This window comes from Mya arenaria, chromosome 1 (assembly GCF_026914265.1).
Source record: "Mya arenaria isolate MELC-2E11 chromosome 1, ASM2691426v1".
In the NCBI taxonomy this organism is placed as follows: Eukaryota; Metazoa; Mollusca; class Bivalvia; order Myida; family Myidae; genus Mya; species Mya arenaria.
Genome location: NC_069122.1, coordinates 43,262,122 through 43,289,443, shown reverse-complemented (window position 1 = coordinate 43,289,443; position 27,322 = coordinate 43,262,122). Strand labels below are relative to the sequence as shown.

The 27,322-nt window shown below is 34.8% G+C and overlaps 2 protein-coding genes across 2 annotated transcripts in view; one reads left to right on the top strand and one right to left on the bottom strand.

Annotated features, from left to right (window-relative positions):
* LOC128227382 (uncharacterized) overlaps positions 1-13,822 on the bottom strand; it is a 42,740-nt gene extending 28,918 nt beyond the window's left edge. Inside the window, exons 1-2 of the mRNA XM_052937884.1 lie at positions 13,756-13,822; positions 887-1,392 (exon numbers count right to left, since the gene is read on the bottom strand). Of these exons, the coding sequence (XP_052793844.1) occupies positions 887-1,357 (471 nt within the window). The 5' untranslated portion in view covers positions 1,358-1,392; positions 13,756-13,822. The remainder of the gene's footprint in view (positions 1-886; positions 1,393-13,755) is intronic.
* A 770-nt stretch (positions 13,823-14,592) lies between these two features.
* On the top strand, positions 14,593-23,662 carry LOC128227381 (uncharacterized protein K02A2.6-like). Its single transcript, XM_052937870.1, has 4 exons — positions 14,593-14,644; positions 14,815-14,992; positions 17,886-17,982; positions 19,844-23,662. The coding sequence occupies exons 1-4, from the start codon at positions 14,593-14,595 to the stop codon at positions 23,660-23,662; spliced, it is 4,146 nt and encodes a 1,381-aa protein (XP_052793830.1).
* Positions 23,663-27,322: the final 3,660 nt, after the last annotated feature.

Sequence of the window (27,322 nt, the reverse complement as noted above, 5' to 3'; positions counted from 1 at the left end):
CACATGATTTACGATTCTATGTGAGTAGACTAAGAGTTTCGGCGCATTCTCTAAGAATCCATACTGGTAGATATGCAACTAATAATATCCCCAGAAAATGAACGTTACTGTATTTTTCTAACACTCGTGACATAGAAGATGAATATCACTTTGTACTAATTTGTCCTTGTTGTATGGATATTAGAAGAAAGTATATTAAGAAATATTTTTACATTATACCAAGCATGTATAAGTTTATAGAATTGTTAAAATCTGAAATAAAAATACAATATTTAAACTCTAAAAATATATTAAAGATTCTGTAAAACATAGAATTTTACTTACTTATGATAATTAGTATAATATGCTCATCCTCATATTATGTATGGATTTATTTGCATTTGCTCATGACAACTTTTTTTATTTCTATTTGTATTCAACCTACATCGGTTCTGCATTATGTGACTTGTTGAATTCATATTTGTAAATGTGTTTGATATTATATGACTATGTACTGTGATGGTATACGTCTAATAAAATTATGTTCTGTTCTGTTCTGTTCGTAAAACACAAGTTAGAACATATTGAATTGCACTGTAAGGTTGTTCTTTATCTGACGCTTTTTCGACATCGCGTGATAAGTTGTGATATGATTTGTCCCAAGAAGCCGTATTGCAGTAGGTGAAATACGGACAAATGCATTGTGCGATATTTTTTTCTTGAACATGTGAAATGACAAATATCAATGCATTTAGTTTTTATATATTTTCAATATTTTCAGATTCTAACAATACTTAAACATCGCACGAAGGTACGTGACTATAAACAACGTTTAAAAACTATACGTGTACATTAGCACTTTTCCACTTTATCAACTCGAGAAAAAAGTTCAGTTCAAGGATCCTACCTTTTCACAAATACTTTCCTTGATGTTACCACGGAAACGCTTGCAATTAATGATGAAGCCAGCAACGCCGTTAAAATCGGTCTCTTCAACTGTGGTTTTGTTCTGGTAACCAGAAGGCGGCATGTACACCTTGGCGATCTCCCATGGTGAGTGAGCCCAGTTTTCTGCTTTTGTGTTTTTCAATGTCAATGCTCGTTGACCATCCCGGGATCCGTAGGCATGCTCGTTGACCAGCTCATCACGAAAACACTTATGAAATGGGCAGCTTGCAACTCTAGTTTGTACGTCTCTGGAAGTGCATTTGGTGCATGCCGATATAGATTGAATCTGCGCTCTTTGCGAAAGGTATCCATGGAAATTGCTGGCCTCGCTTGAGACAGTGGGCAGAAGGGCCGTCCTTGTTATATACACTGCCCTCCATTGTTTTAACCAATTCTGTCCCTCCGGCTTGTCAAAAATGGCTGCGTACATCGCCAGTTTGAGTTCACATCTAGGTCACATACTTACTGTAAGACAAAAATGTTTTATAACATCAATGTTAAAACAATTGTGTTATCCGACAAGATATAATCAAACACCTGGTTCCCGAAAACACACGTGTTTTCAACATATTAACGCTGGAAACAATTTCAACGTGGAAGAAATGTTCAATTTCAGTGCAATTATTAGTATTTCTTTAAATAATGTTCCTTTACTCGTCCTGACAAGTGCCATAATTTGATCACTTAAATATGATATATTTACTAGCGCTTACGGATCGAAATCAAGCGCCGTTCCAACAAATGTGTTGGTAGAAGAAACATTAGATCTAAAGAACTCACCATTTGTGTAACATTAAAAGTAAAAAACAAACACGAAAAACAAATATTTTCGGGTTCAAATATAGTAAGCTATTTTTTGGCCATTCCAACCCATGATCTAAAATATTATGTTAATACTTTTAAATCATATAATTCGAACAATGATACAAAGGTTATGATATGTAAGAATGGGAAATTGCGTATTGTGATTAACAGTCGCGATTGCATTAATACTCGCAGTATCAATCTTAATGATATTCTTACTGTGCTGCAGATAATATCATTGAATTTACCGAGACACAGTAGTCTAGCATTTAACCAAGGTCGTGTTTTGAGGCACAAATCCCCAGACCTATAAGACACACTAGGCGAGAGACATACAACTTCAGGAAAAAGACAAAACAATACATTAGTTATATACGAAAGTTAGGGTAACCATATTTGCATAGACTTTTTTTGCTATTAAATAGTATTATCATTTCGAACAAAGAGCTAACACAGTCTGAGACGAATGCCCTGAACGTGACATATTGTTCATTAGATTATACAATTACTTAGGTGCCTATATAAGCTATCATCAACTACATGAATATGCCCCGGACCCCGTGCTTTTTGAGGTGAAGTGGAGTGATGCAGTAAGAAGTAGTGTCTTGCACCAACACATCGTCTTAATACACCGAATTCATATCAAAAGCAATCTTAAGATATATTCGTGCATGACAAAGTGACAGCCGGACACAATCAGCTACATTTTATCTAATAGTAAATGAAAATATGAAACATTCAATAATAATTAAACTCCTTGTGTGACCTTAAACGAACAGGTATGGTTGTCGGTCTCGAAACATCGCCTTTATGTACCGAATACATGTGTCAATTAGTATTAAATCCCTCCGTATACTACAAATCTACAGCCCGAAATCACAGATACTTTATCTTTGTGCATACGTGTGCATACGACGATGATTAAATACTAACTTAAAGTTGAATAATGAAGAAGAGTAGGGTCGTTGGTTCTGCACGAGACAAGACATAACACGTTCTCGTTACAAACACATATGCAAATTAATTCTAAAACCCCGCTTTGCATGATTTCAGTAACCACCCGGACACGACCAACTATACGCTATGTGCATATATTCAGCATTCTAATGAATAAACTCCATGTGTTACCATAAGTTGGAGGTAGACTCGTTGGTTTTGCAATGGACACATTTATATACTAAACACAGTCATGTGCCTATACTGTATATGTATAGAAACGACATTCCATAATGATTCACCTGTAAGTGTGACCTTGACCTTTGAGATAGGGGCATGTGTCTTGCACGCGACACATCCGAACTTATTTTTGAAAACATTTGTCAATTTATTATAAAATCGGAATTACAGTCAGGAAACGACCAACTTTACTGTTTAAGCATAAAAGCAGCAATTTTTGTGAAATTGGCCTTTGAGATAAGGACATGATTCTTACATATGACATGCGTCGTAATGTGCTATACACATGTGACAAGGTATTGTAAAATATCTCCTTGCATGTCAAAATTACAGCCCGGACACGAAACGGACGGACAAACAGATGGACGGACGGTGCGATATTTTGATTAAGCATAATACGAATAATAGAATAAAACGGTTGATGTCTGTATTCAAAGAAAATATTAATTGTACATTAAGGTGCTTCCCAGCCAATAATAGGAATTCTTCAACTACATTTTTAATTTAATATTATGTAATATTTATCCACATTGATTTTATGTTAGTGTGCATAACATCACTCTTATCCAAACTATCCCGAATAAAATAATAACGAAAATTGTTGAACTTGAACATATTCAGGTGTTTCTTAAACAAAAATAATGGCCTTTTAGTTTTTCGTTTAAAATAGGATTTATTTTACAAATTCTTAAGAATTATTTCCTAAAGAACAGGTCTGTCAGGAATTACTTATAATTCATGTTCATCCAAAAAGGGGTTTCGGGCCCAAACTCACGTGACTCAGAATATATACAATATCAAAAGACTAGTGGAGTTTATCAAGGATTGTTAGGAACCGCTTTGGAACGGTCAGTAAAACGTAAATTTACTGGGGGTTTGAACCAGTTTACGTGCACAAACCTCACTCTTATCCCAACTATCATGAATAAAGAAAAAAACGTAAAACGTAAATCTTATTAAAGTATGCATTAACTTGAGGAAACTTAATAATAAAACAAATAATATTAAACTAATAGGTAACCCGCAAGTACTTCAATGATTAGAGATCCCAAACTCTTTTGCAGACGGAGGAATACAATTCAGAGTACCTAATGCAAAAACTTATCGAAGATACGATGCAGTCAATTTTGAAACTATGGGCATCATACACAGACTGCGTGATCATAGATGTTCATAATAAAAATCATCATTGTACTAAAAGTGGGAACAAATAAAGAAAACAATTTTAAAAATAAAAGCGACATATATATTGTTTACTTTTCTTCCAAATGATTACCCATATGTAAAAACGTCACAGGCCGGAACATTCCGAGCCAGCCAAAGACGGTTTTAATATAACATGAATCTGCAAAATTATCATAAAATCAAAGAAATGAAAGTTCAGTTATGTAAGGATGCTATATTTAACCTTTTATTTTGTTTCAGGAATTCATCCTTAAAAACTAGAAGCCAAATACTCTTCAAAGTATTGCCTTTATATCCACGGTTTAAATAACATCCGAGCAATTCATTGAGTCTATCTGCCCAACTAAAAATCGCGGTGAGTAATACTATTAGCAATCATCGATTTAAGACTACTATTGTACTTTGATATAATATTATACTGACCATTAACAACTTTTGAGAACGTTTTCCTTAATTTATAATATCTGAAACCCTGAAGGGTAACTTTAAGAATAGTTTAGGATTTCTAAAACCTACTAGTTCACGATTGTAACATACTGCATTAAACTAAAATGATAAAGCTCTAAAGTTTGTAAATAATTTGTTATGATATACTCTCTTATTTTAAATCAATACATACACATGTATAACAAATGTAAATTTATAGTGATAAACTTTTATTATATGTCTTGATAATGAATTAATGGAAAATATTAATTACGGATAACAAATTGTAAACGTGTATTTGGTAGCTGAAAACATGAAAATATTAAATGATTGGGGAATGCTTAAAGATTTACTGAGATTTATTATCGTCTCATAAGGTAGAAATAACGTGTTGTATGCACCTTTTTAAAAAAAATCGGAATCCTTCATAAAAAACCATTGTTTCCACCTTTATACATCCTTTTTTGTATATTATAACTAAGTGTGGTTAATCTTATTTGGGAGTGTTTAAGGATTGTTCTATACAAATTCTTTCGAACACTAACAAAATATTTAAAAAACAAAACAAAGGGACAATGTCGAACAAATGAAAGAACCGTTATCCATCTCAAATTAGTTGCTGATATATTATCCTTTAGTCTAAAGTACATGCTTAATGAGATTGTCTAGTTAAAAATGTTCAATCACTAAATTTTAACCTATATGTTGTGCCTAGCATGAGTGATGGTTATGTATATTTGTGAAAGTCCGCTAAACCCTACAAAGAAGTATGTCGTGTTGGAACGGTATTGCAATAATTAAATATTGATCCTTTTGATATAACATTGCTGACATAGAATCTAGATCGGGTGATCATCTTCCTACTTAATTAATTCCATATCCGAACATTGATAAACTGTGCATTGTAACGACGTTTAAAAAAATATACATCTGAAACACACTAATTACGGGGTCGACAACTCAAACAACTCGAAAGTTATCAAAGGACACAGAAAGGAGTTTTAAAAGAAACAATCGCTCGCTGGACATGGCAATTATTATATAACGCTGGGGTGGCAATACAATACAAAGCCCAAAGTATACGGGCAGCATCAACAAGCACATCATTTGCACGGTTTCATAATAAACTATTCTCAGACTAAACAAAATATTGACCATCATGTGATGCAATTTTGCTGAAATAATTGCTTGACAAGAAGATAACAATACAAAATTTGCATTGGGTTGCCATTTGCATTGTATTGTGTCTTATAGATTATGTGATCATAACAAAAGCTATACAGTATAATTTTGTTAATCATATACTAAACTACAATATTTCACAAATGAACTATTCAAAAGCATCTGTGTATTCCATCCTGGAATTAACCGGGAGACAAACATGAAGGGTTAAACGATACGTCGGTAAGTATCGTTTAACCTTTCAATTACTACTTGACGCCACAACTACTTTTATCAAGTTGTTGCTGTTTGTATCTGCGAAAGTACATATTTGTTTCTGATTGTGTTTTTTTACAACGCGAATTGGTTTTAAGTGCAGGATATATCTAACGATGTATATGAATGTCTTTTACGGAATATTGTTGTCGTTGTTGCTGATGTTGTTGCTATTGTTCTGTAGGTGTTCATTGGCCATTGTTTCTCGATCGTTTTCCATATTTATGCACAGCTATAAGATATGTTTTCTTCGGATATACAAGAGTGAATTTTGTCAGGTATAACAACTAATTTGCAAAATGAAACACAAAGAAATGAAACTTGAATAAACGCTTGAGCAAGTCTAAGAACATCGGTGCGTCTTAAAATAGAGACATGTTTAAAGCTAGTAAAATCATATATATCCAATAACTCGTCCATACCACTAGTCAGATGTCCGTTTCAATAAGGGATTTTAATCGAACTTTCAGTTAGCTTAAATCTGTATACGCGTCACAAATGGCAACACTTTGATCTTTATTTCCTCAACTTTGTTTTACCGGCTAAAGTTCAATTCACTCAAATATTACGCATACGCATAACGTAGAATATCTTTGTTATCAATAAGTTAGTATTGTCCTTCTTGAAGCAGAGCACAACCAAAGTGGCTTGATTAACTCATAAAGCGAAACAGGCCATTCAGCCTAAATTTCACTTTTTACATTCCATCACTAATTTGTATTTCCATAAACATTAAATGCGATTTGACAACATGCAAATATGCCCTATACAGTTTAGGACAATTTAATTTTAGAGCTGGATGGATGGTTTTGTTTCATGAGTTTATCTCCTATCATCAAGCCACAGTGGGCGCAATACGTACGTGCCAGGTTATTGCATCAGCACAATCTTACTTCAGTCATATTGACCTTGTTTTACCACGCACTGCTATCTGCTATCACCTAATACATGTATAGTGAATATCATTAAATAAATAAGGCATTTGACTGAGGTTTAAAGCTTCGTTTTGTTATATGTTTGTTGTTATTACCACGGAATTACAAAATAAGAATAATGTCCGGTTAGCGCAGAAGTTAGCGCACTCGCTTCTCACCTAGGCGACCCGGGTTCGATTCCAGGCTTTGGCGCATGTGAGTTTAGTTTGTGGTCGCCAAGCCGGACAAGTGGATTTTCTCCGGGTTCTCCGGTTTTCCCCACAAAACAAGACCACACTCTCCAGTAAAATCGTGCCAACGAGAGTGATTAATGTAATGTTGTAATGACTTGTTTCACAATCGTTGTAAAATAAATATGTTTAGACTAAGAATAAGGCATATATTAAAGAAGGAATGATGGGTTTTACAACAGCGATAAAGTTAGTACGTATTGAATATGTAAGAATTGGAATTAAATCAACAAAACAAAAATATATGTTTGAGGGAATGCTTTTATCTCCAATGATACTTGTGCTATTCATTTTGTTTTTGTTTTAGCGAGACATATTTTGTGGGAGACTTCATAGGTAAGGCAACACACACACGCACACACACACATATGTATATATATTTATTTATATTTGTTCCGTTCAATGTACGAAACGCAATATCGCATTTTTTATAGAGTGTATGAACTTGATTGCAGAAAAAAATAAGTCATGCGATCGTTTATATTTAACACATTGATTCTATATTTGTATGAGATGTAAAGTTGTATTATGTACATATAACAGTTATGTTTGTTTAAAACAGTACCAAATAACGCCTCTTCTACCTCTCACGGTACCGACGAGTATACCAATACTTATGTGAAAAACGTAAGCCGCCTTTGTATGGCCCTCATTTCAAAGGCGACACATAGAACGATTTCTTCCAAGGCGTGTTTACCCCCCACCACACACACACACACACACACACGCACACACATACACAGGAAATGATTTTCACGGGGGGCGGAGGGGGGGGGGTCTTGTCCCAAACCAGTAGTAAAAAATCATAAAACCTGCACGGCGGACTAAAGTATAACAAGGTGATTTTTTGCTAAAATTTCTTAAATAAGTCGGATCTTTCGAAAACATGTACATCGGGGGCGTAACCTATATTTCTCAGTATCTCTATATGCCAAATCATTTCACAGGTCAATATTATTGTATTTCTGTACGAAAGAAATCAATACGAGGGGTAAAAATATCGTTTTATATATCACTTGTTTTAAATAGTACCAAATTTACTTTGCAATGATTTTTTTGTTTTCAACATAACTTAAAAAGCAGCATTTCAAAACGTTAACGTAAACATATTTAAGTGTCCAATACTTCCAGTATCGGTGTTATTTATGCTTAGGGTTGAATGTAAAGTATTAATTATGTTTGCCATTTCCCAGCTTGTCACACTGCCAAATTTGAAAAAAATGACATATAGAAATATATTTTAATATGTATTATAATTGGAATCGTTGGAAATACAAATATAATAGTTATTTAAATTCCATAAGAAAGAACATTCTAGTGATAATACGCATTTAAATATGCTTGCCTAAATACTTCGATCATCAAATCCCTGTAAGAAAATGTTAAAACGAAGAGCTTGTTATTGAACATACTACTTTTCAAATGTCTTCATGAGATCTTTATAGATTTATAGCCAGTACACAAATATAAGAACAACTTTATTGTTCAACACTTTAAACTTGAAAGAAGATGAAATTACAATATTGGTGTTAGACCACAAGCCAAATTTGAATCAGTTGGAAGTAAAAGGTATATGCTGGTTTGAGAATAATGCTTAACATCAAAATCGACAAATTGATTTCTTTGAACATACCATATTTGCCAAGGTCCATAACATAAGCGATGGAAATTTGTACAGCAGAAATTGCTGGCATAATGTTTAAAGTAGTTAAATATTAAATCAGGGAGAGAATATCTTATTCTTGGAGAACACATGATGAATGGATTAGCAATGCATATGTTACACGCGTTGACACTGAGACCGAGATGGGGCCACTTAGAATATGACTTAGACCAAGTCTTTCATGCAATTACACTTTTGTATACTTATTAGAAATATCCAAATCTTAAGTAAGATAATAAAAATGATGCAATTTCCAACACCAGGTTTGTAAGCGTAAAAAGTAATTCCTTAAACAAACCGAACTCTTACTAAATGATAAATGGTTAGGAAGTTATATTTAACTTAACTTTGCTTAAAAATTCAACCTACTGACCGAATTAAATATGATCGACAAAAGTCGGGAAAACACACATTATTACGTTAAATTGAACCGGCAATGTCCTTAACTGTTCTTTCAAAATAGTAAAAAATGTACATCAAAGATGGATACTCTCATCAGTAAACTAAGCTAAGACAAATTATGTTGCTATCTAAGCTAGGCAAGCAATATTTAACTAGAGTGAATAAAGTGAAAGTAGGACAATGCCAAAGTGTCATATGCTTATGCAGTTTTTACACTTTAGTAAAAGTGAAGTGTGATACTGATGTTCAGGATTGAGCTTTTGAGGTTTTCATCATTGATCATATTGGTATGATCTCGAATGTGACACTTAATGGTAGATAATTTGAAAGATAATTCCTTTGAAGCGAGATGCCGTAATACACCTTAAAACGAAATAACACATTTTTAGCGACATTGTGTTTGACAAAGATATGAGGCTATTATTGAACGCTCAAAACAATTAAATATCAACCCCCTGCAGACTAAATGGGAAATATGTAAACATGAAATACGAGAATATTCAATCAGTTTTTCAAAACAAATGGCAATAATATAAATAGTCATCTGCAAAAACTTGGAAAACAACTAAGGAAATTGCATGCAAATGACAATGTTAATCACTAATAAAAAGATAATGAAATACCTCAACTTGAAAATAAAATTATTTATAATGGAAAACCAACAGGTGCTCAAATCCGAATTAGAGTAGAATATCTTGAAGAATGTGAAACTAGTTCAAGTTATTTTCTTAATTTAGTCTCGTGAAACCAGGAAAGCAATGACTTAATTAAATATAAACAGTAAAACAATTACCGGTATAAATGAAATACTTATAGAAGAGGTTAATTTCTACAAAAATCTATACTCGTCTCAAATAGTGTCGACACAGAAAATTATTTTGAAAATATTGAAATAAGCCATAAACTCATAGAGACTGATGCCGACTTCTGTGAAGGCCATGTCACCCTGAACGAATGCTTAAACGCTCTAAATAATATGAAAATAAACAAAAGTCCTGGCTTTGATGAACCTTCTATGGATTTTTTTTTTATAAAATTCTGATAAAAATTGGTACTTTCAACGGATACTTCTAATGAATGTTTTCAGAAAGAAGAACTTGCATACTCCCCCAAACAGTCTTTATTTTCAATTCTGTATGAAAAGTGAAACCCGGAGTGTGTGGAAAACTAGACGAAAATATCAGTTTTAAAAATTGACTATAAGGTTAAAAAAGTATTCCAAAAAATAAAATAGCTAAGACCAACGAGGCTACAAAAAAATATTGGAAGAAGTTTTTTTTTCATATTTGGGCTCTTTGACCTAGGTTTGTAGTATTTGTGCTCTGTGAACTTGTTTTTGACCCTAGATGATTCATATTCGAATTTGAGTTAGAAATCAACGAAAAAACATTTCTGACAAATTTCTAGGTTATTTGGGCTAAAAATGTTACCACTAGAGCGTTTAAAAGGTTTTTCCATATTTGGGCTCTATGACCTAGTGTTTGACCCAAGATCACCAATAATCGAACTTGAGCTAGAAATCAAGGAATCAACCTTTCGGAGAAATGTCCAGGAAATTTGGATTTAAAATGTTACCTCTAAAGAGTTAACAATGTTTTTCCATATTTGGGCTCTGTGACCTAGTTTTATACCCCAGATGACCCATATTCAAACATGAGCTAGAAATTAACAAAATATCCTATCTTATAAATTTTCATGATATTTGGGAAGAAAATGTAACCTTAAGTGTGTAAACAACGTTTTTCCATATTTGTGGTCAGTGACCTAGATTTTGACCCCAGATGACCCATATTCGAACTTGAGCTAGAGACCAATGAAACAACCTTTCTGACAAATTTCCAGAATATTTAGGCTGAAAAATGTTACCTCTAGAGTGTTTACAACGTTTTTCCATATTTGGGCTCTGTGATCTGGTTTTTGACCCCAGATGACCTATATTCCAAATTATGCTCAAAACTGTCGAAACAAACTTTTTGACAAATTTCCAGGATGTTTGGGCTGAAAATGTTACCCCTAGAGAATATACATTGTTTTTCAAAATTTGGGCAATGTGACCTAGTTTTTGACCCCAGATAAACCATATTCGAACTTGAGCTAGAAATCATCAAAACAACTTTTCTGACAAATTTCCAGGATATCTGGGCTGAAAATGTTACCTCTAGAGTGTTAACAAGTGTTTTCTATATTTGGGCTATGTGACCTTGTATTTGACCCCAGATGACCCATATTCGAATTTGAGCTAAAAATTAACTAACCAAGATTTCTGACAAATTTCCATTTTACGTCTAGGTTATAAACAAGGTTTTTTTCATATGTGGGCTCTGTGACCTTGGGTTTTCCATATTTGGGTTCTGTGAATTAGTTTTTGACTCTAAATGACTCATATTTGAATTTGAGTTAGAAAATCAACGAAAAAACATTTCTGACAAATTTCCAGGATATTTGGGCTTAAAAAGTTACCTCGAGAGTGTTAACAAGGTTTTTCCATACTTGGGCTTTGTGACCTAGTTTTTGACCCAAGATCACCAATATTCGAAAATGAGCTAGAAATTATCGAAACAATCTTTCGAAGAACTTTCCAGGAAATTTAGATTTCAAATGTAACCTCTATAAAGTTAACAAGATTTTTTCCATAGTTGTGCTCTGTGACCTAGTTTTTGACCCATGATGACACACATTCGAACTTGATCAAAAAAATTAACAAAACATCCTATCTGAAAAAAATTCCAAGATATTTGGGCGGAAAATGTAGCCTTTAGTGTGTTAACAAGGTTATTTCATGTTTTGGTCAGTGACCTAGTTTTTGACGCCATATGACCCATATTCCAACTTGTGCTTCAAACTATCGAAACAACCTTTCTGACAAATTTCCAGGATATTTGGGCTGAAAATCATACCTCTAGAGTGTTAAAAAGGTTTTACCATATTTGGGCATTGTTACCCAGTTTTTGACCCTGAAGACCCATATTCTAACTTAAGCTAGAAATCCTCAAAACAACCATTATAACAATTTCCTGGAGGTTTGGTCTGAAAATGTTACCTGTAGAATGTTGACAACGTTTTTCCATTTTTTGACATTGTGACCTAGCTTTTGACCCCAGATGACCCATATTCGAACTTGTCCTCGAAATCAACGAAACAACCTTTCTGACAAATTTCCAGGATATTTGTATTGAACAAGTTTAACTCTAGAGTGTTAACAAGGTATTTTCTATAGTTGGGCTCAGTGACTTAGTTTTTGATCCCAGATGACCTATATTCGAAATTGAGCTAGAAATCATTTTTAGAAAACTTTTTTGACAAACTCTCAGGATATTTGGGCTGAAAATGTTACCTCTAGAGGGTTAACAAGGTTTTCCATATTTGGGTTCTGTTACGTTGTTTTTTACCCAAGATAACCCATATTCGAACTTATGCTAGATATCAACGAATCTGACGAATTTCCAGGATATTTGGACTGAAAAAGTAGCCTCTAGAGTGTAAACAAGATTTTCTATTTTGGGGTCATATGACATAGTTTTTCATCCATGATGATACATATTCGAACTCATCTGAGTATTTACTAAGACAAACATCCTAAACAAGTTTTGTGACAATTGAGGCAAAAATGTGACCCCTAGAGTGTTAACAAACTTAGTGTGATGATACAGCATACATGGGGCTCGAAGAACGAGAATGCTTACACAACCTCCTTAATCAAAGACAAGTGAAAACTCAAAAAAATATATCAAAATCTTGAATTGTTATTGTTTAAAAAAATCAATATATTTGCTTGTGAGACTATATTAATTACTAAGTTTAAAAAGAGCTTTTATTATGTACACATACTATGGCATATGGCATATGTTAATAATGTGAATAAAATATTGCTAAAGCTTTCAGTCCCTAAAACATATATATATATAAGAACTAAAATGTACCATTTTACCATGTAATAAGGTTTATTTGACATAATGTAAAACAAAATGGGTATTGATTATACGTACTTATCATGTTATATTGCTTCCAACATAATTTCTTACACACTAATTTCAGTTCAGCTTACATCATTCTTTTAAAACTGTTTAACTCACTAGAAATATATGTTCTGTTCTAATGTTCATATAGGCGTTGTTTGTCTGAATAAAAATAATACCTAGATGTTGTTTTTTAAGCTATTCTTTACACATATAATAACACAGCATTTACAGAAAACAGAAGTTTAAATGTTTTTTATTTATGTTACTGAGTTAAACAAGTATTTCCTTGTCTGTTCATCAAGGTGTATTGATCACTTCAGACCAAACACGGAAATGTTACAAAAAACATGTATAACACAGTTTTGAGGAACTATTTTTTAAAGGGGTCACACACTTTACAACATGTTTGAGGCTAATAAGGCATTCACCAAATATATATTACATAATATATTTGGTAGGCTATACTGTATACGCCCCTTTTTACTTTTGTTTTTAATTCAATACAAATACTTCAATAATCAAGCTGTTTTATCTATAAACATAATTTAATATTGTATAATAGAACAAAAGCTTATACCGTATGATATAAATTACATCAATACAACACTTACGGACTTAATGAGGGCACATATAATACTCCGTTATTGAATCGTCGAATTGTTCGGATTTTACCATTGATCGTCCGACATCATATGACATTTATCTCATGTGAACGGGAAGATAAACTGATAACACTTGTGACATGTTCCTCAATACAGAAGAGGCGGAATATTTGAAATTGGGTGATAAAAGGTCAGTGGGCTTAAATTTAAACAAACACAAATTATCTTAACAGCGTAGAAGACGTTTAGTAAGATACAAGTGTTCTTTTTTCTATTAACAACTGGTGATATCTTACAGTAAAAAGTAAATCAAATCATTCATTACACGTGCAAGTGTCTCCAATAGTTTTTGTACATAATTGGTTCATGTTGCCCAATTTCATCTTTGAAAAATAACTGAATTAGATTGTGAAGTTACTGCACATACAACCCGAGTTAATAATATTAAACATGATACAAAATATAAAAAAGCTTTTGTTATTCCTGCATTAACAAATCAATATACAGTTTGATCTTTATCTGCATTTGTTTACTTTACAGCCATACATTCAGTCCTTTTCCTAAGCTGAAATGATGAGGTCGGAATGTTTGTGCATGAATAATTATTTTGCATTTAATTTACAACATGTTTGGAGAGAAGTGTTTTGTATCTTGTAATTTAACTCATTGTTCTTCATCATGGACGTGGTGTATAATTATTATCCTTAATATATGGAAATATGTCAAATGTTTTATTGATGAATTGCAAATTATTGTTTATCTAACTTATTGAATAAAAAATTGAATACAATATTCAATCTGCTGGCTATATCGCAGTTTTGCAATAAATGCGATTTCTTAAAATGAATGTGTCGGAGAGAGCTAAAGAGTGAGCGTGAGATGCTCATGCCCACGGAGGGTAAGCATTGTCAACATTTGGTCACTCCTCATGATCAATATGTTAGTTCCAAAGCTATTTCCAGAAATGTTTATAGTGTGCATGTCTTTATCTATATATCTATATGTAGATGTATCTTTCCATATTATTATTTTTAATTATAGTGTGTACAGGTACCTTGCCGTTTTCAGCACGTATGCCGGCAAAACCAGCTGCATCATCCATCATGGCTCCATCACATACGGCAACTCCAGCGTCCACCTGCCCAAATTCAGAGTCACACACAGACAAAACTGCCGGGAAAAAGAAAGTAAATAACGTAGCTTCACACTTGTTTGTGCATGTTACTGAGTCGATTTATATAGTGAGGTATGATGTTTCAATGACAAATTATACCAGTCATATGCTACAAATCAAACAACATTATTCTGGATTTCAGCTTGATATATTTAAATCTAGTCTAACTTTTGACTACATTTCATTATAATGTTAGGGTATGTTTAGCACATCGGTAGAAAAAGTAATCTCTATGGCCATATTATCTGAAATATTGACTCAAACATAAGTGTATATGCAATTGCCTTCAGGTAAAAGAAAAGAGCCTCGGTATCATTTTTATTTCTTATCATGCATATAACATTACTACCTGATGTTTAAAAAGAATACTTTTACTAGTTAACATTAGATCATTATTGAACTGGCACAAGGATTATCTGTTGTGTTAAGCTGACACATATCTTTTCTTTGATATTTATAGTGGATAGAACCAACCATTATTTCACTTTGTTTTATCTTTTTCCTGTTTATGATTTCAAAAAAGGAGTGTCAACCCTACGTTGTTGTTGGAGCAGTAATTAAGTCCTAACAAACAAATCTGAAATATCGGACCAACTGCATAATTAAGCAGGCTTAAAGAGGCTGGACTTAAATTGAAGGGGCAGAAAACAGTCAATCCGTTTTAGGACAGTTGGACAATGGTGACAATTTTCAAAAAGGTTTTGTAGTTCTTTTTACACTTCCACTTTCCACGCCTTGTGTGTTCACTTTAGTTCATACAATGTATTTAAAATACTGTAGTGTAATCAGCTGATACTCCTGATGTTTTTTAAACGTGTATAAGGAGGAGCATAGTATTTTCAAAATAATGTCAATGGGCTTAATTTGTTTAAATGGTCTTAACGTAAAGATAATTTGTTTCAAATACCATTCACCAAATCTTTATATTATTCGTTTAGGTAATTGTGATGGAAGCTTTAGGAAGTGTATTTTTTATAAACTCAAATCAGCAAATTAATACGTGCAACCAAAATTTCATTTAGTGCATAAATTCAGACTTTTCAGATAGAGCCTTGTTTTGTTACATACAATCATATATTACGTATTTATCAAATTATATATATAAATTATAGTATATACAATTCTATGTTTTTGGAAATAATTTGGGTTGCGAAGGTACTGTTCAACTTCAATTAATATAGATTAGAACTTTAACATATTATACGACACTAAGAGAAAATGTTCGTACTGCAATTTATTTAAGATAATTTGCTTTAGGTAACTATTATTTAAGTTTCAACTTCTTTATTATTAAACGGTTAGCGAAGGATAATAGGCCAACATAGGTATTGCAAAATGTAAACTATAGCCTATTCATTAACATCACATAACCTGCTATTCCATCAGATGAAAATTACATAAAAACCTTATAAAAACGGGAGTGATTTGTTTACATTAAAACACAAACTTATGAAGCAGACAAAACAGCATCCTGTAAAATACGAAACAGCATGGACCTATGTTTGTTTTGAATCATTACATACACAAACTTTGACGCATTTTTTTAATATTTCAGGCATTAAAATTAAGATCAATATAATTGGTTTGACGACACTCAATACGGTACAAAAATGTTCTTAGTATACCTCCTAAATAAAATTTGGACGATTTGATTTATCGGCAATGATGATACATGTGGTTATTAATTAGAAACATTGAATTTTAATTGTAAATGTTCGGAACTTCATTTTGATACAGTCGACTAGAGTAATGAACAGATACACAGATGAACAGTGTGTTTTCTATACACATGTATGCCTCTCTTTTGTGGCAATACAATCATAAGAAAGCATCCAAAATGATTCAAAATGTTGTTTTTTACAAATAATTCAAAAAAGTCAAATAGGGCAGATGCGCTGGGGACTAATGCCTGTCCGTTGAAGACTTCACAAGTTCTAAAATTAAAACATCTTATTATTTTGCATGAATCAACTATTCATCAGCATGTTTAAAAATCGAAAAAAGAAGCTACTTATACGATATGAATGAATGTAAAGTATCCGCACCCCTTCCCATCCGAAAGAGTATTATCACCCTTCGAAATACAGTATGGCAAAGCTTTGCTGAAGTATACATTATACACATTTTTTACAGCTTTAACTTCAATAGAATAAATGCCAAAAACACAATTGTTTTCATCAGATTGTGTCTGTGAATAAATAACAATCGCTTATGGTGCCAGTTGCGGCGATGGAGGCTGGGACCGAAAACATATCAAGCTATCGCCCGATCTCTCTTCTAATTAAAATGGAAAAGGTATTTGACAGAATTGTCTTTACACATGTATTCAATTTTCTTCATGACTCATACTTCTTTACCAGTTTCCAATCAGGTTTAATGCCCGGTGACTCTACTGTCAATCAGTTTACTTCTCTTTATAATACGTTTTGTTAAGCTCTCGACGATGCTCTTGAAATAAGAGTTGTCTTTTTCGATAGAAGTTAAACGATTGATAAATGTTGGCATCAAGGTCTACTGTACAAACTTGATCAAGCAGGACTATTGTATTGGTTTTCCAACTACTAAGAAAATAGGGATCAGCGCGTTGTAATTCCAAGAGCTACTACCTCATTATCTGCGATCAAAGCGGGAGTTCTATAGGGATCAATTCTAGGTCCCATTTTGTTCATTGTATACATTTATGATATTGTTAAGGAGGTTGATTCGAATATAAAACTTTTTGCGGATGAACGAGTCTCTTTGTTATGGTCGACTCCCCTCAGTATACAGCCTTAACACTACAGACTGACACTAATAAAATGGGCAGACAAATGGCTAGGGAAGTTCAATCCATCAAAATTAGAATCAATAGTCATATCTCGTAAAAGAAATAAACCCATTCACCCACCAGTGTGTGTGTTCGACAAGCTATTCCTTTTGTTGAATCTCACAAACATGTTGGCATTTTTCTCTCTGATGATTGCAGTTGGCATGCTCATATCAACTACATCAAAGATAAAGCCTGGCCTGGAGTTGATAAAATGAAACGTCTTCGTGAGCGACTTCATAGGCGGTCTCTGCAGGTAGGTTTTCTCCCCTTTATTCGGCCAATCTTGGGAGTATGCAGATGCTATCGGGGATAATTGTACACATTACGAAAAAGACGAACTGGATAAAATACAAAATGAATGTGCACGTTTAGTTACTGGTTGAACTGGACCTGTTTCTCTGCACTTAAGTACTACAAATTGAATCTGGTTGGGAAACCTTAAATACTAGACGCGAGAAACACAAACTTCTTCTCTTCTTTAAAATGAAACATGTACTATTTTAATACGGGAAATGTCGGTTTCAGGTTCTGAACACTCGCCAACGCAACGATTGTAGTTCATGAATCACCATCTCTATGTAAACAATATTGTTCCCTCACCATTTTGAAGGTGTGGAATACAAGAGACTACATACCACTATCTTTTTATTCGTCCTGTCGTTCCTAAACAAAGGTTTAATACTGTTTAATCTCTGACTGAGGTAACGCTCCGTTATTTACTTTATGGTGATGACACACTGACTGTTCAAAGACCTAGTACTCTGTTTGATACAGTATTGAAATGTTGATTAATTTTGCTCAATAAAATATGTTTAAACCAAAACATATCGTTTGACATAACTTACTTTTATCTGTGAAACAGTCAGATTATAATTATGATATCAGCAAGTTTACAGTTATTATTAATCGAATATGTTCTATAGATATCATGCTATTAAACGTGCTGAAGGGCTCTTCAGTTGTTTTTCTTCTTCCAGCCCAATCATTTTTTCATGTTATATCAATGTTAATAAATATTCTCTGAAAGAAAATACGTTTAAACCAAACAAAGTCTAACTTTCTATCAGTTCATGATTTATGCAGCCAAAACAAAAACAAATGTGCGGATTCAACAACAAAACTCAAACAGTATACAATAGCATAGAAAAGTAATCTTCAAAATTATCATAGATTATTGTTATATACAGTTGATTGTATCGTAAATAAACAAACATTTGCTAAATTCTACTATTTACATGTTTTACACATAAACTCTCGTGTCCGGAAGCGGTCGACTATTTCCATAAACACTCGGACACCGGACCATCCTACCATTTGTGACACATTTATTATAACATGTAATGAGGAAGTATATATATTTGGAGACAATTACGTCACGTTTGAACATTCAATTTTAAGCCTTAATAACAGCTTCTTAAATTATTATCGTTGTGCAAAACCTCGAAGAGGTTTTCGAAAGTGCGTAAAAAGGGCGTTGTTTGTCCGGTTTAATATATTAGCTATGCTTATTGATAGGTTTTATTCGTTCATGACCAATTATAAATAAGTTTAGACGCATAGACAGTAGCAGGGAAACAACTGGATTTCCGTACGTGACTATTCGAATGATCGAAATAGTCCGTGAAGAGTTGCATCCCATATTAGTTCATGTTATCCGAAACTTGTACATATCCGAACGCCTACAGTAAAATCCATGTCAATATCTCTTGAAGATTGTCCGTTTACAAAACTCTGCATTTGATAAATCAATTGCAAATGATAAAATATGTACACGTTTCCAAAATAAAGTATCAACTTTGTTACATAATTGGACTAGCTGCCAATTACTGATAAGCCCAACCCACTGTAGTAAAGGTGTATCGCCCACTAGCCAATAGCAGTCTCTCTGTTCAGAATACACTTGACCATTCATACATGTATGCACTCTGCTTGTAGCATCCATGCTGTTAAGAACTAATAAAATGTTGTCTTCTAACTGGAGTTAGTTGTTTACCTAAACCAGCTAACATACAAAACATGGTGTCAGAAGAAAAGTGACAATGACGTATAATTCGGATTAACGAAGTTCACTACATTCTGTGGACAATTGTCTTTGTGTTTTATGCCATTTTAAGAAGATGGATTCACAAAACAATCCTAGAATGGATTGGGAGTCAAAGGACTTGCCAAGTGCTTTTAGAAAGTTCAAGGAGCACGCAAACTTTATGTTTGGGGGACCTCTAAACAAAAAGTCTGAGGAAGCCCAGTGCAATTACTTAATGCTATGGGTTGGAGAAAAAGGAAGACAAATTTTCTCCACATGGAACTTAAGTGACGATGACAACAAGACACTTAAGAATTACTATGACGGATTTGAGAGCTACTGTGCCCCGAAGTCAAATCACATCTTCAGCCGTTACAAGTTTAAGTCACGCGCACAGGAAGATGGAGAACCATTCGAGTCGTTCGTCACGCAGCTGAAAATTCTTATAAAGGACTGTGGTTACCCAGTCGGGATTCAAGACGAGATGATCCGAGATCACATTGTGTTTGGGATTAAATCAAACAAAATCCGTGAAAAGCTAATCAATGAAGGATCAGAGCTCACACTGACAAAGTGTATAGACCTAGCTCGCACCCATGAGCTCAGCCAGTCCCAAGTGAAGGATATCACTGCAAATGGACAATTTGTAAATGCAGTCGGGAGTCGGAAACCAGGCAGGACCAAGCCGCCACAGAGGGAGACGTTCCACAGACAGCCTGAAGCCCAGAACTCCAAATATGGACATAGTGAAGCCCGGAGTTCCAAATATGGACAAAGTGCAAGGACTAACATTCAAATATGTGACAATTGTGGTAACAAACACCAAAGGAAAGACTACTGCCCTGCCAAGGGAAAAGTGTGTCTTTACTGCAATAGACTGAATCACTTCGCAAAAATGTGTCGCAAGAAGGACAATGACAGCAAGAAGGTCAATGAGGTAAACAATTTTGATATAAGAACTGATCTCGATTGTTACTCTCAGAATGATTTCTTTGTAAATAGCATTGAACACGACTCATTGTCAAACCAAGCATTTGCCAAAGTAAAAGTAGGCACATCCATAATAGACATGAAAATTGACACAGGTGCGCAAGTTAATGTCCTCCCAAAGTCACTGTACTTGAAACTAAGCTTAAAGGGTCCATTACGACAAGCTCAGAAACGCCTCACTGCTTATGATGGCAAACCACTATGCGTGGAAGGTTACATAACCATACCTTGTAAGTACAATGGTCAAACTTACAATGAAGAGTTTTACATAGTTAAATCAGGTTCAAGCCCCATATTAGGCTTACAGACATGTTTGAGAATGAATCTGATAAATCTTGTACTTGCAATGAATTCTAGTACCCCAAGCAAAGATAATGTAAATCACACACCTCTCACAAAGGATAAAGTCCTCTCGAAATACGCAGACGTTTTCGAAGGTATTGGTCAGTTGCCAGGTGAATGTGAAATTCACTTGCATGAAAACGTCTTACCTGTAGTTCACCCACCTCGCAAAGTCCCTGTCGCAATTAAAGACAAACTCAAGGTAGAACTTGATCGCATGGAACATCTAAATGTCACTTGCAAAGTCACTGAACCTACAGACTGGGTAAACAGTTTGGTCACTGTAGAAAAAGCAAACGGTTCTTTAAGGATATGCTTAGATCCAAAAGACCTCAATGACGCAATCAAAAGACCACACTATCCAAACAAGACGCTTGATGACATATTGCCAGAGTTGTCAAATGCAACCATTTTCTCAAAGCTTGATGCTCGCAGTGGTTATTGGTCAATTAAGCTCACAGAAAAGGCTTCATACCTGACAACATTCAAAAGCCCCTTTGGCAGGTATCGTTTCTTGCGGTTACCATTTGGCCTGAATAACGCAAATGATTTGTTCCAAGAAAAAATGGACCATTGTCTTGAAAATTTGCCAGGTGTTAGGACAATTGTTGACGATATTGTCGTTTTTGGTAAGGATCATGCAGATCACGACCGCAATTTTGACATGCTCATGACGAGATGTCGTGAAATGGGTATAAAACTTAATGCAGATAAGACCGATATAGGCAAGAGCGAAATCCCCTTCTTTGGTCACATTCTCAGCTCTGAGGGACTAAAAATGGATCCTGCAAAAGTCAAGGCCATACAGGACATGCCACCACCAAATTCAAAATCAGAACTACAAACTGTTTTGGGAATGGTCACATACCTTCAAAGGTTTGCACCCAAACTCTCTGAAATCACACTGCCCTTAAGGCAACTACTTTCTAAGGATGTAGAATTTGTATGGGATATGCCCCAACAGGAAGCATTTCAGAAAGTCAAAAATGTCATAACTCAGAGTCCAGGTCCTGTATTAGCTTACTTTGACCCCAAAAAGGAAATAACTCTACAGGTTGATGCTTCCAAATATGGCCTTGCTGCAGTTCTCATGCAAGATGAGAAACCAGTCAGTTTTGCTTCGAAATCTCTCACTAAAACAGAGGTTAACTATGCTCAGATAACGAAAGAGCTATATGCCATTTTCTTTGGTTGCAAAAGGTTTCACCAGTACGTATATGGTAAACGAATCAAATGTCAGAGCGATCATAAACCACTGTTGGCAATTTGGAAAAAAGGCTTGCATTGTGCACCCCCACGTTTGCAACGTTTGCTGTTACAGTTGCAGAAATACGATGTAGAATTGATATTTGTCCCAGGTAAACAAATTCCTCTAGCAGACACGCTGTCTCGCAAATATTTACCTGACACATACCCAGAAATTGCAGAAGGTTTAGACGTGCATGTACACGCTGTCATGTCAAATTTACCTGTAAGTGATCAGAAAATGGAGCTGATAAGGACTGAGTCAGATTCTCAAATGCAATTACTTGCAAAGGTTATTCTTGAAGGATGGTCAAATGACAGACCACAATGCCCCAGCACGCTTCTTGAATTTTGGAACTTTAGGGATGAATTGTCAGTAGTTGATGGCATTATACTGAAAGGAAACAAAATCCTTATTCCCAAGGAAATCAGACCCTTAATGTTGGAAAAGATTCATGAAGGTCACTTTGGTGTAGAGAAATGCACACAACGCGCACGCGAGGTTCTGTTTTGGCCAAATATGTCTTCAGAGATAAAATCACTAGTGCTAAATTGCCCAATTTGCCTAGAACACAGGTGTTCAAATCAAAAGGAACCCCTGCAACCTAGCAAAGTGCCCGATAGACCATGGCAAATCTGTGCCACAGATCTGTTCCACTGGAACAATTCTGATTATGTCTTGCTGGTAGATGCATACAGCAGATATTTTGAGGTTAGCATGCTCCCAAACTCAAGGTCAGTCACAGTGATTGATAAATTGAAAGGTTACTTCAGCCGTCACGGCATCCCAGAAGTTTTACGATCTGATAATGGACCATGCTATGACTCTTTAGAGTTCAACAAATTTGCAGAACAGTACGATTTCAAACACATAACATCTTCCCCAGGTCACTCCTCGGGTAATGGACTTGCTGAAATTACCGTCAAGACAATTAAGTCTCTGTTCACAAAAACAAAACAGGCAGGAAATGACCCATACCTAGCACTGTTAGAGTATCGCAATGCCCCATTACAATGTGGTCAATCCCCTGCACAGCTCTTAATGAGCAGACAGTTAAGGTCAACACTGCCATTAGTAGACAAACAACTTAAGCCACGAGTACATGATATGCAGACTGTTAAAGACAAAATGCATATTTCCAAACAAAAGTCAAAGTTTTATCATGACCAGTCTGCTAAGCCACTCAGATCTCTTGAAATAGGTGAAAGTGTAAGGGTAAGGCAAGGAAAACGTTGGTTACCTGCTGTAGTAGAAAAAGGGTTAACAATAGGTCATATGTTGTCAAAACAGAGAACGAAGGATTATACAGAAGAAACAGGCAACATCTTTTAAAAACTAATGAGAAACCTTTTCCCCACCAATGGTCAATCTTATCAGTCAAATCCATCCACCTCTGATCTAAATCCTAGCCCAATACCTTGTCCTGCTACAGAAAAGTCATCTTCTCTAGGTAATACAGTACAGCCACAAGTATCAGAGGAAACATTTAATTCCCCTTCAGTTGAAATACCTGTCAACTCACAAGCACAGACCATTTCAGATAGCCATTGTCAGACATCTGATGATAGGGTTTATTATACAACGAGATCGGGTCGGAATGTCAAAATGCCTCAGAAACTTTCATTGTAAATACATGCTGTATTGACTATGTAAACAATGTTTTCAGGAACTACTTTTTCATGTTTATATGTTTAATTCTTGTTAGATTTTAGATATAATAGAGAGTGTTCTTACATTAGCAGAAAACCACAAGACATGTAATATAAACTATGCAGTCATAAAATGGATAAGTCAAGCTGTGCATTTATTGACATAGGAACTTAGCAAATTACTACAAGCTGTGAACTCCAGTACTGACTGTGAGAACCCTACTTCAAAGAAAGAGAGATGTTACATAATTGGACTAGCTGCCAATTACTGATAAGCCCAACCCACTGTAGTAAAGGTGTATCGCCCACTAGCCAATAGCAGTCTCTCTGTTCAGAATACACTTGACCATTCATACATGTATGCACTCTGCTTGTAGCATCCATGCTGTTAAGAACTAATAAAATGTTGTCTTCTAACTGGAGTTAGTTGTTTACCTAAACCAGCTAACATACAAAACAAACTTAGCTACTATTTTGCAGCGTTTCTACTTTCCATTACCCATTACCAAAATTTCTTTTGACTATAGCATTTACATGAATTGCAACCCAACTTGATTTGGAAAAAACAGTGTACGAAACAGTTAACCAACCATCTGAAACAATTGAATGACGAAATAGTGCAGGCATCCAAAATTAGTTCATTCAGAAATAGAATAAAACCACAATAATTGTATAGAATAAAACCACAATAATTGTAAAATGGCTCTGGTGGGTTCAATCTACAGGATTTAGAACAAAAGTAAACAAATAGTTATACGCAATGTGTAACAACCTCAAAAAGGAATGAGGTGAGAATTAAACTTAGGTACTGGACAGGGTAAAGGTTTATGTGAAGTGAACAGGAAGACACTAAAACGTCTTTTACAGGATTTTTGACATGATAAATAATTTGAAAAGTTTGTGTCTGTTATAAAAATGTGATTACTTCTGTGAACATTAAATTTCAAACAGATTCGACTTGGATGAACAGTAGATTTGATCTTACAAAGTGAAATTTGGAATTTCTAATCGGACAGTTTATGGTCACGACTGGTAGTTGTTGGTGGTGGCCTCATAATTATGAAACGGATGATTAAACACTTAAATATTCAGCGTAGCTAGTTATTGTATTAATACTAGGTTCCAGAGGGAATCTGTGTCCTAATACTTCTGACAGTATGAATCATATAATATATCATTACAAGGCATTCGGGTGTTTGCATACTGCTCAACGGCATGGAGTAACATAACAAAATAAATTCCACGAATCTTACAATGGTTACACTTATACCACTTATTAACACACAACTGTTTATATACTGGTGCAACATATAACAAAGTTGTCCAGGAGTTTACATACTGCATAACGTCATGGAGTGACAGACAAAAACACTAGATCCATGAATCGCATAATGGTTAAAGTTACATCACTATATACACAAAAACACAATGTTATATGCTGTTTCAACATATGACAACGTTATGACACAAGACGTCGTAATTACGAGTGAGTAATTTCATCAAGTACATACATCCAAACATTTTTATGTAGAGCCTTAGTTGCCTATAACTATTTATGTTTTGAAATATCAAGGGTCACTAATGCATGATTAAGGTAAACTTAATATTAATGAGTACTTTAGCACATCACATTAAACTTTAGTATTGTAGTTTTATTCAAGTATGTTCTATTTCTTTTCAAATAGCAATTCGGTTACGGTCAACATTTTTCAAAACAAATTATTAGAAAACGTAGAATCTTAATCTTCCCGTGTATGATATACCACCTTAACAGAACACGGTCCAAAGAATGGACAAGCCTAATTAAAAACAGATGTTTAACATACAAATCATACATTATAACATGTCCTAACAAAAACAACATATGAAAATAACAGTCCATATATTAAAGGGGGCATTATTCAACACTTTTTTAAGCGTAAGTTATTGGCCTTACGAATCATGTACATATTGTCCTTGGCAACACTTGAACCAGTTTTATTTAAATAGTTTAAACATATTTCTTGTAACGGCCGACGACAACACCAAAACAATAACACGGATCAACCAATGTTAATATGCGTAGTATTTTGTAAAATAAAGTTTACGTCTGTACAACTGTATTTCGACTAGTATGATGATGCGACTGGCCAACTTGCACCATTGGTTGAGTGTTAATGCCATGGTCAGCCATTGAAACCTAGACCATTGTCAATGCACAAATTGTGTAGTTTGATGCAGGTGAGGACAATCTGCTACACGTCAGGCAGTCTCAGCTTCTTTGTAGGCATCTGAAATTAAAGGAGAGTCAATACCAATAGAGCTTGACATTTGATCGACTTACATTCCGCATCAACATTTGCTCTTTGTACAGGCAAAGTTTCAAAGACTGTTGGCGGTGACCTTGTCCCACTGACCTAAACAAACAATAGTGGTCATCTGCTGGTCAAGGGCATTATACCACTGTAGTTGCATCGTCCAAGTAGAGTTTATGAAAGCCTTTGAAATAAATAATAATGTTCATACCTACCTACAGTGTGACTTAAGAAGGCCAAGTTCCCTCTTCGCTAACATACCATCCATGGCATGGGCATCACTGTATGCCAGCTCAGCATTTCTCTGTGGTCCGAGGATGGATGCCGTTAAGTTTTCTTTAAGGGCACAGCCTGAATATCCTAGCATCACCCCAGCGCCATTTGCCTCTAGATGAGCCTTAAAAAATAAGTTCTTTCTAAAGCGACATGCATCCTCAATATGCTGCAGTGAATATATCACTAGATCACTCTTACCCTTGTGGTGATCGAACTCACAACCTCTTAAGTGATAGGCGGAAACCTATATCACTACATCACTCTTACCCTTGTGGTGATCGAACTCACAACCTCTTAAGTGATAGGCGGAAACCTATATCACTAGATCACTCTTACCCTTGTGGTGATCGAACCCACAACCTCTTAATTGATAGGCGGAAACCTATATCACTACATCACTCTTACCCTTGTGGTGATCGAACTCACAACCTCTTAAGTGATAGGCGGAAACCTATATCACTAGATCACTCTTACCCTTGTGGTGATCGAACTCACAACCTCTTAAGTGATAGGCGGAAACCTATATCACTAGATCACTCCTACCCTTGTGGTGATCGAACTCACAACCTCTTAAGTGATAGGCGGAAACCTATATCACTAGATCACTCTTACCCTTGTGGTGATCGAACTCACAACCTCTTAAGTGATAGGCGGAAAACTATATCACTAGATCACTCTTACCCTTGTGGTGATCGAACTCACAACCTCTTAAGTGATAGGCGGAAACCTATATCACTACATCACTCTTACCCTTGTGGTGATCGAACTCACAA

Coding starts and splice junctions, on each gene's coding strand:
- LOC128227381 (XM_052937870.1), top strand. CDS start 14,593: ATGTGTCGGAGAGAGCTAAAGAGTGAGCGTGAGATGCTCATGCCCACG. Junction 14,645..14,814: donor GATGCTCATGCCCACGGAGG/GTAAGCATTGTC, acceptor TGCCGTTTTCAG/CACGTATGCCGGCAAAACCA. Junction 14,993..17,885: donor GAGTCGATTTATATAGTGAG/GTATGATGTTTC, acceptor TGATGATTGCAG/TTGGCATGCTCATATCAACT.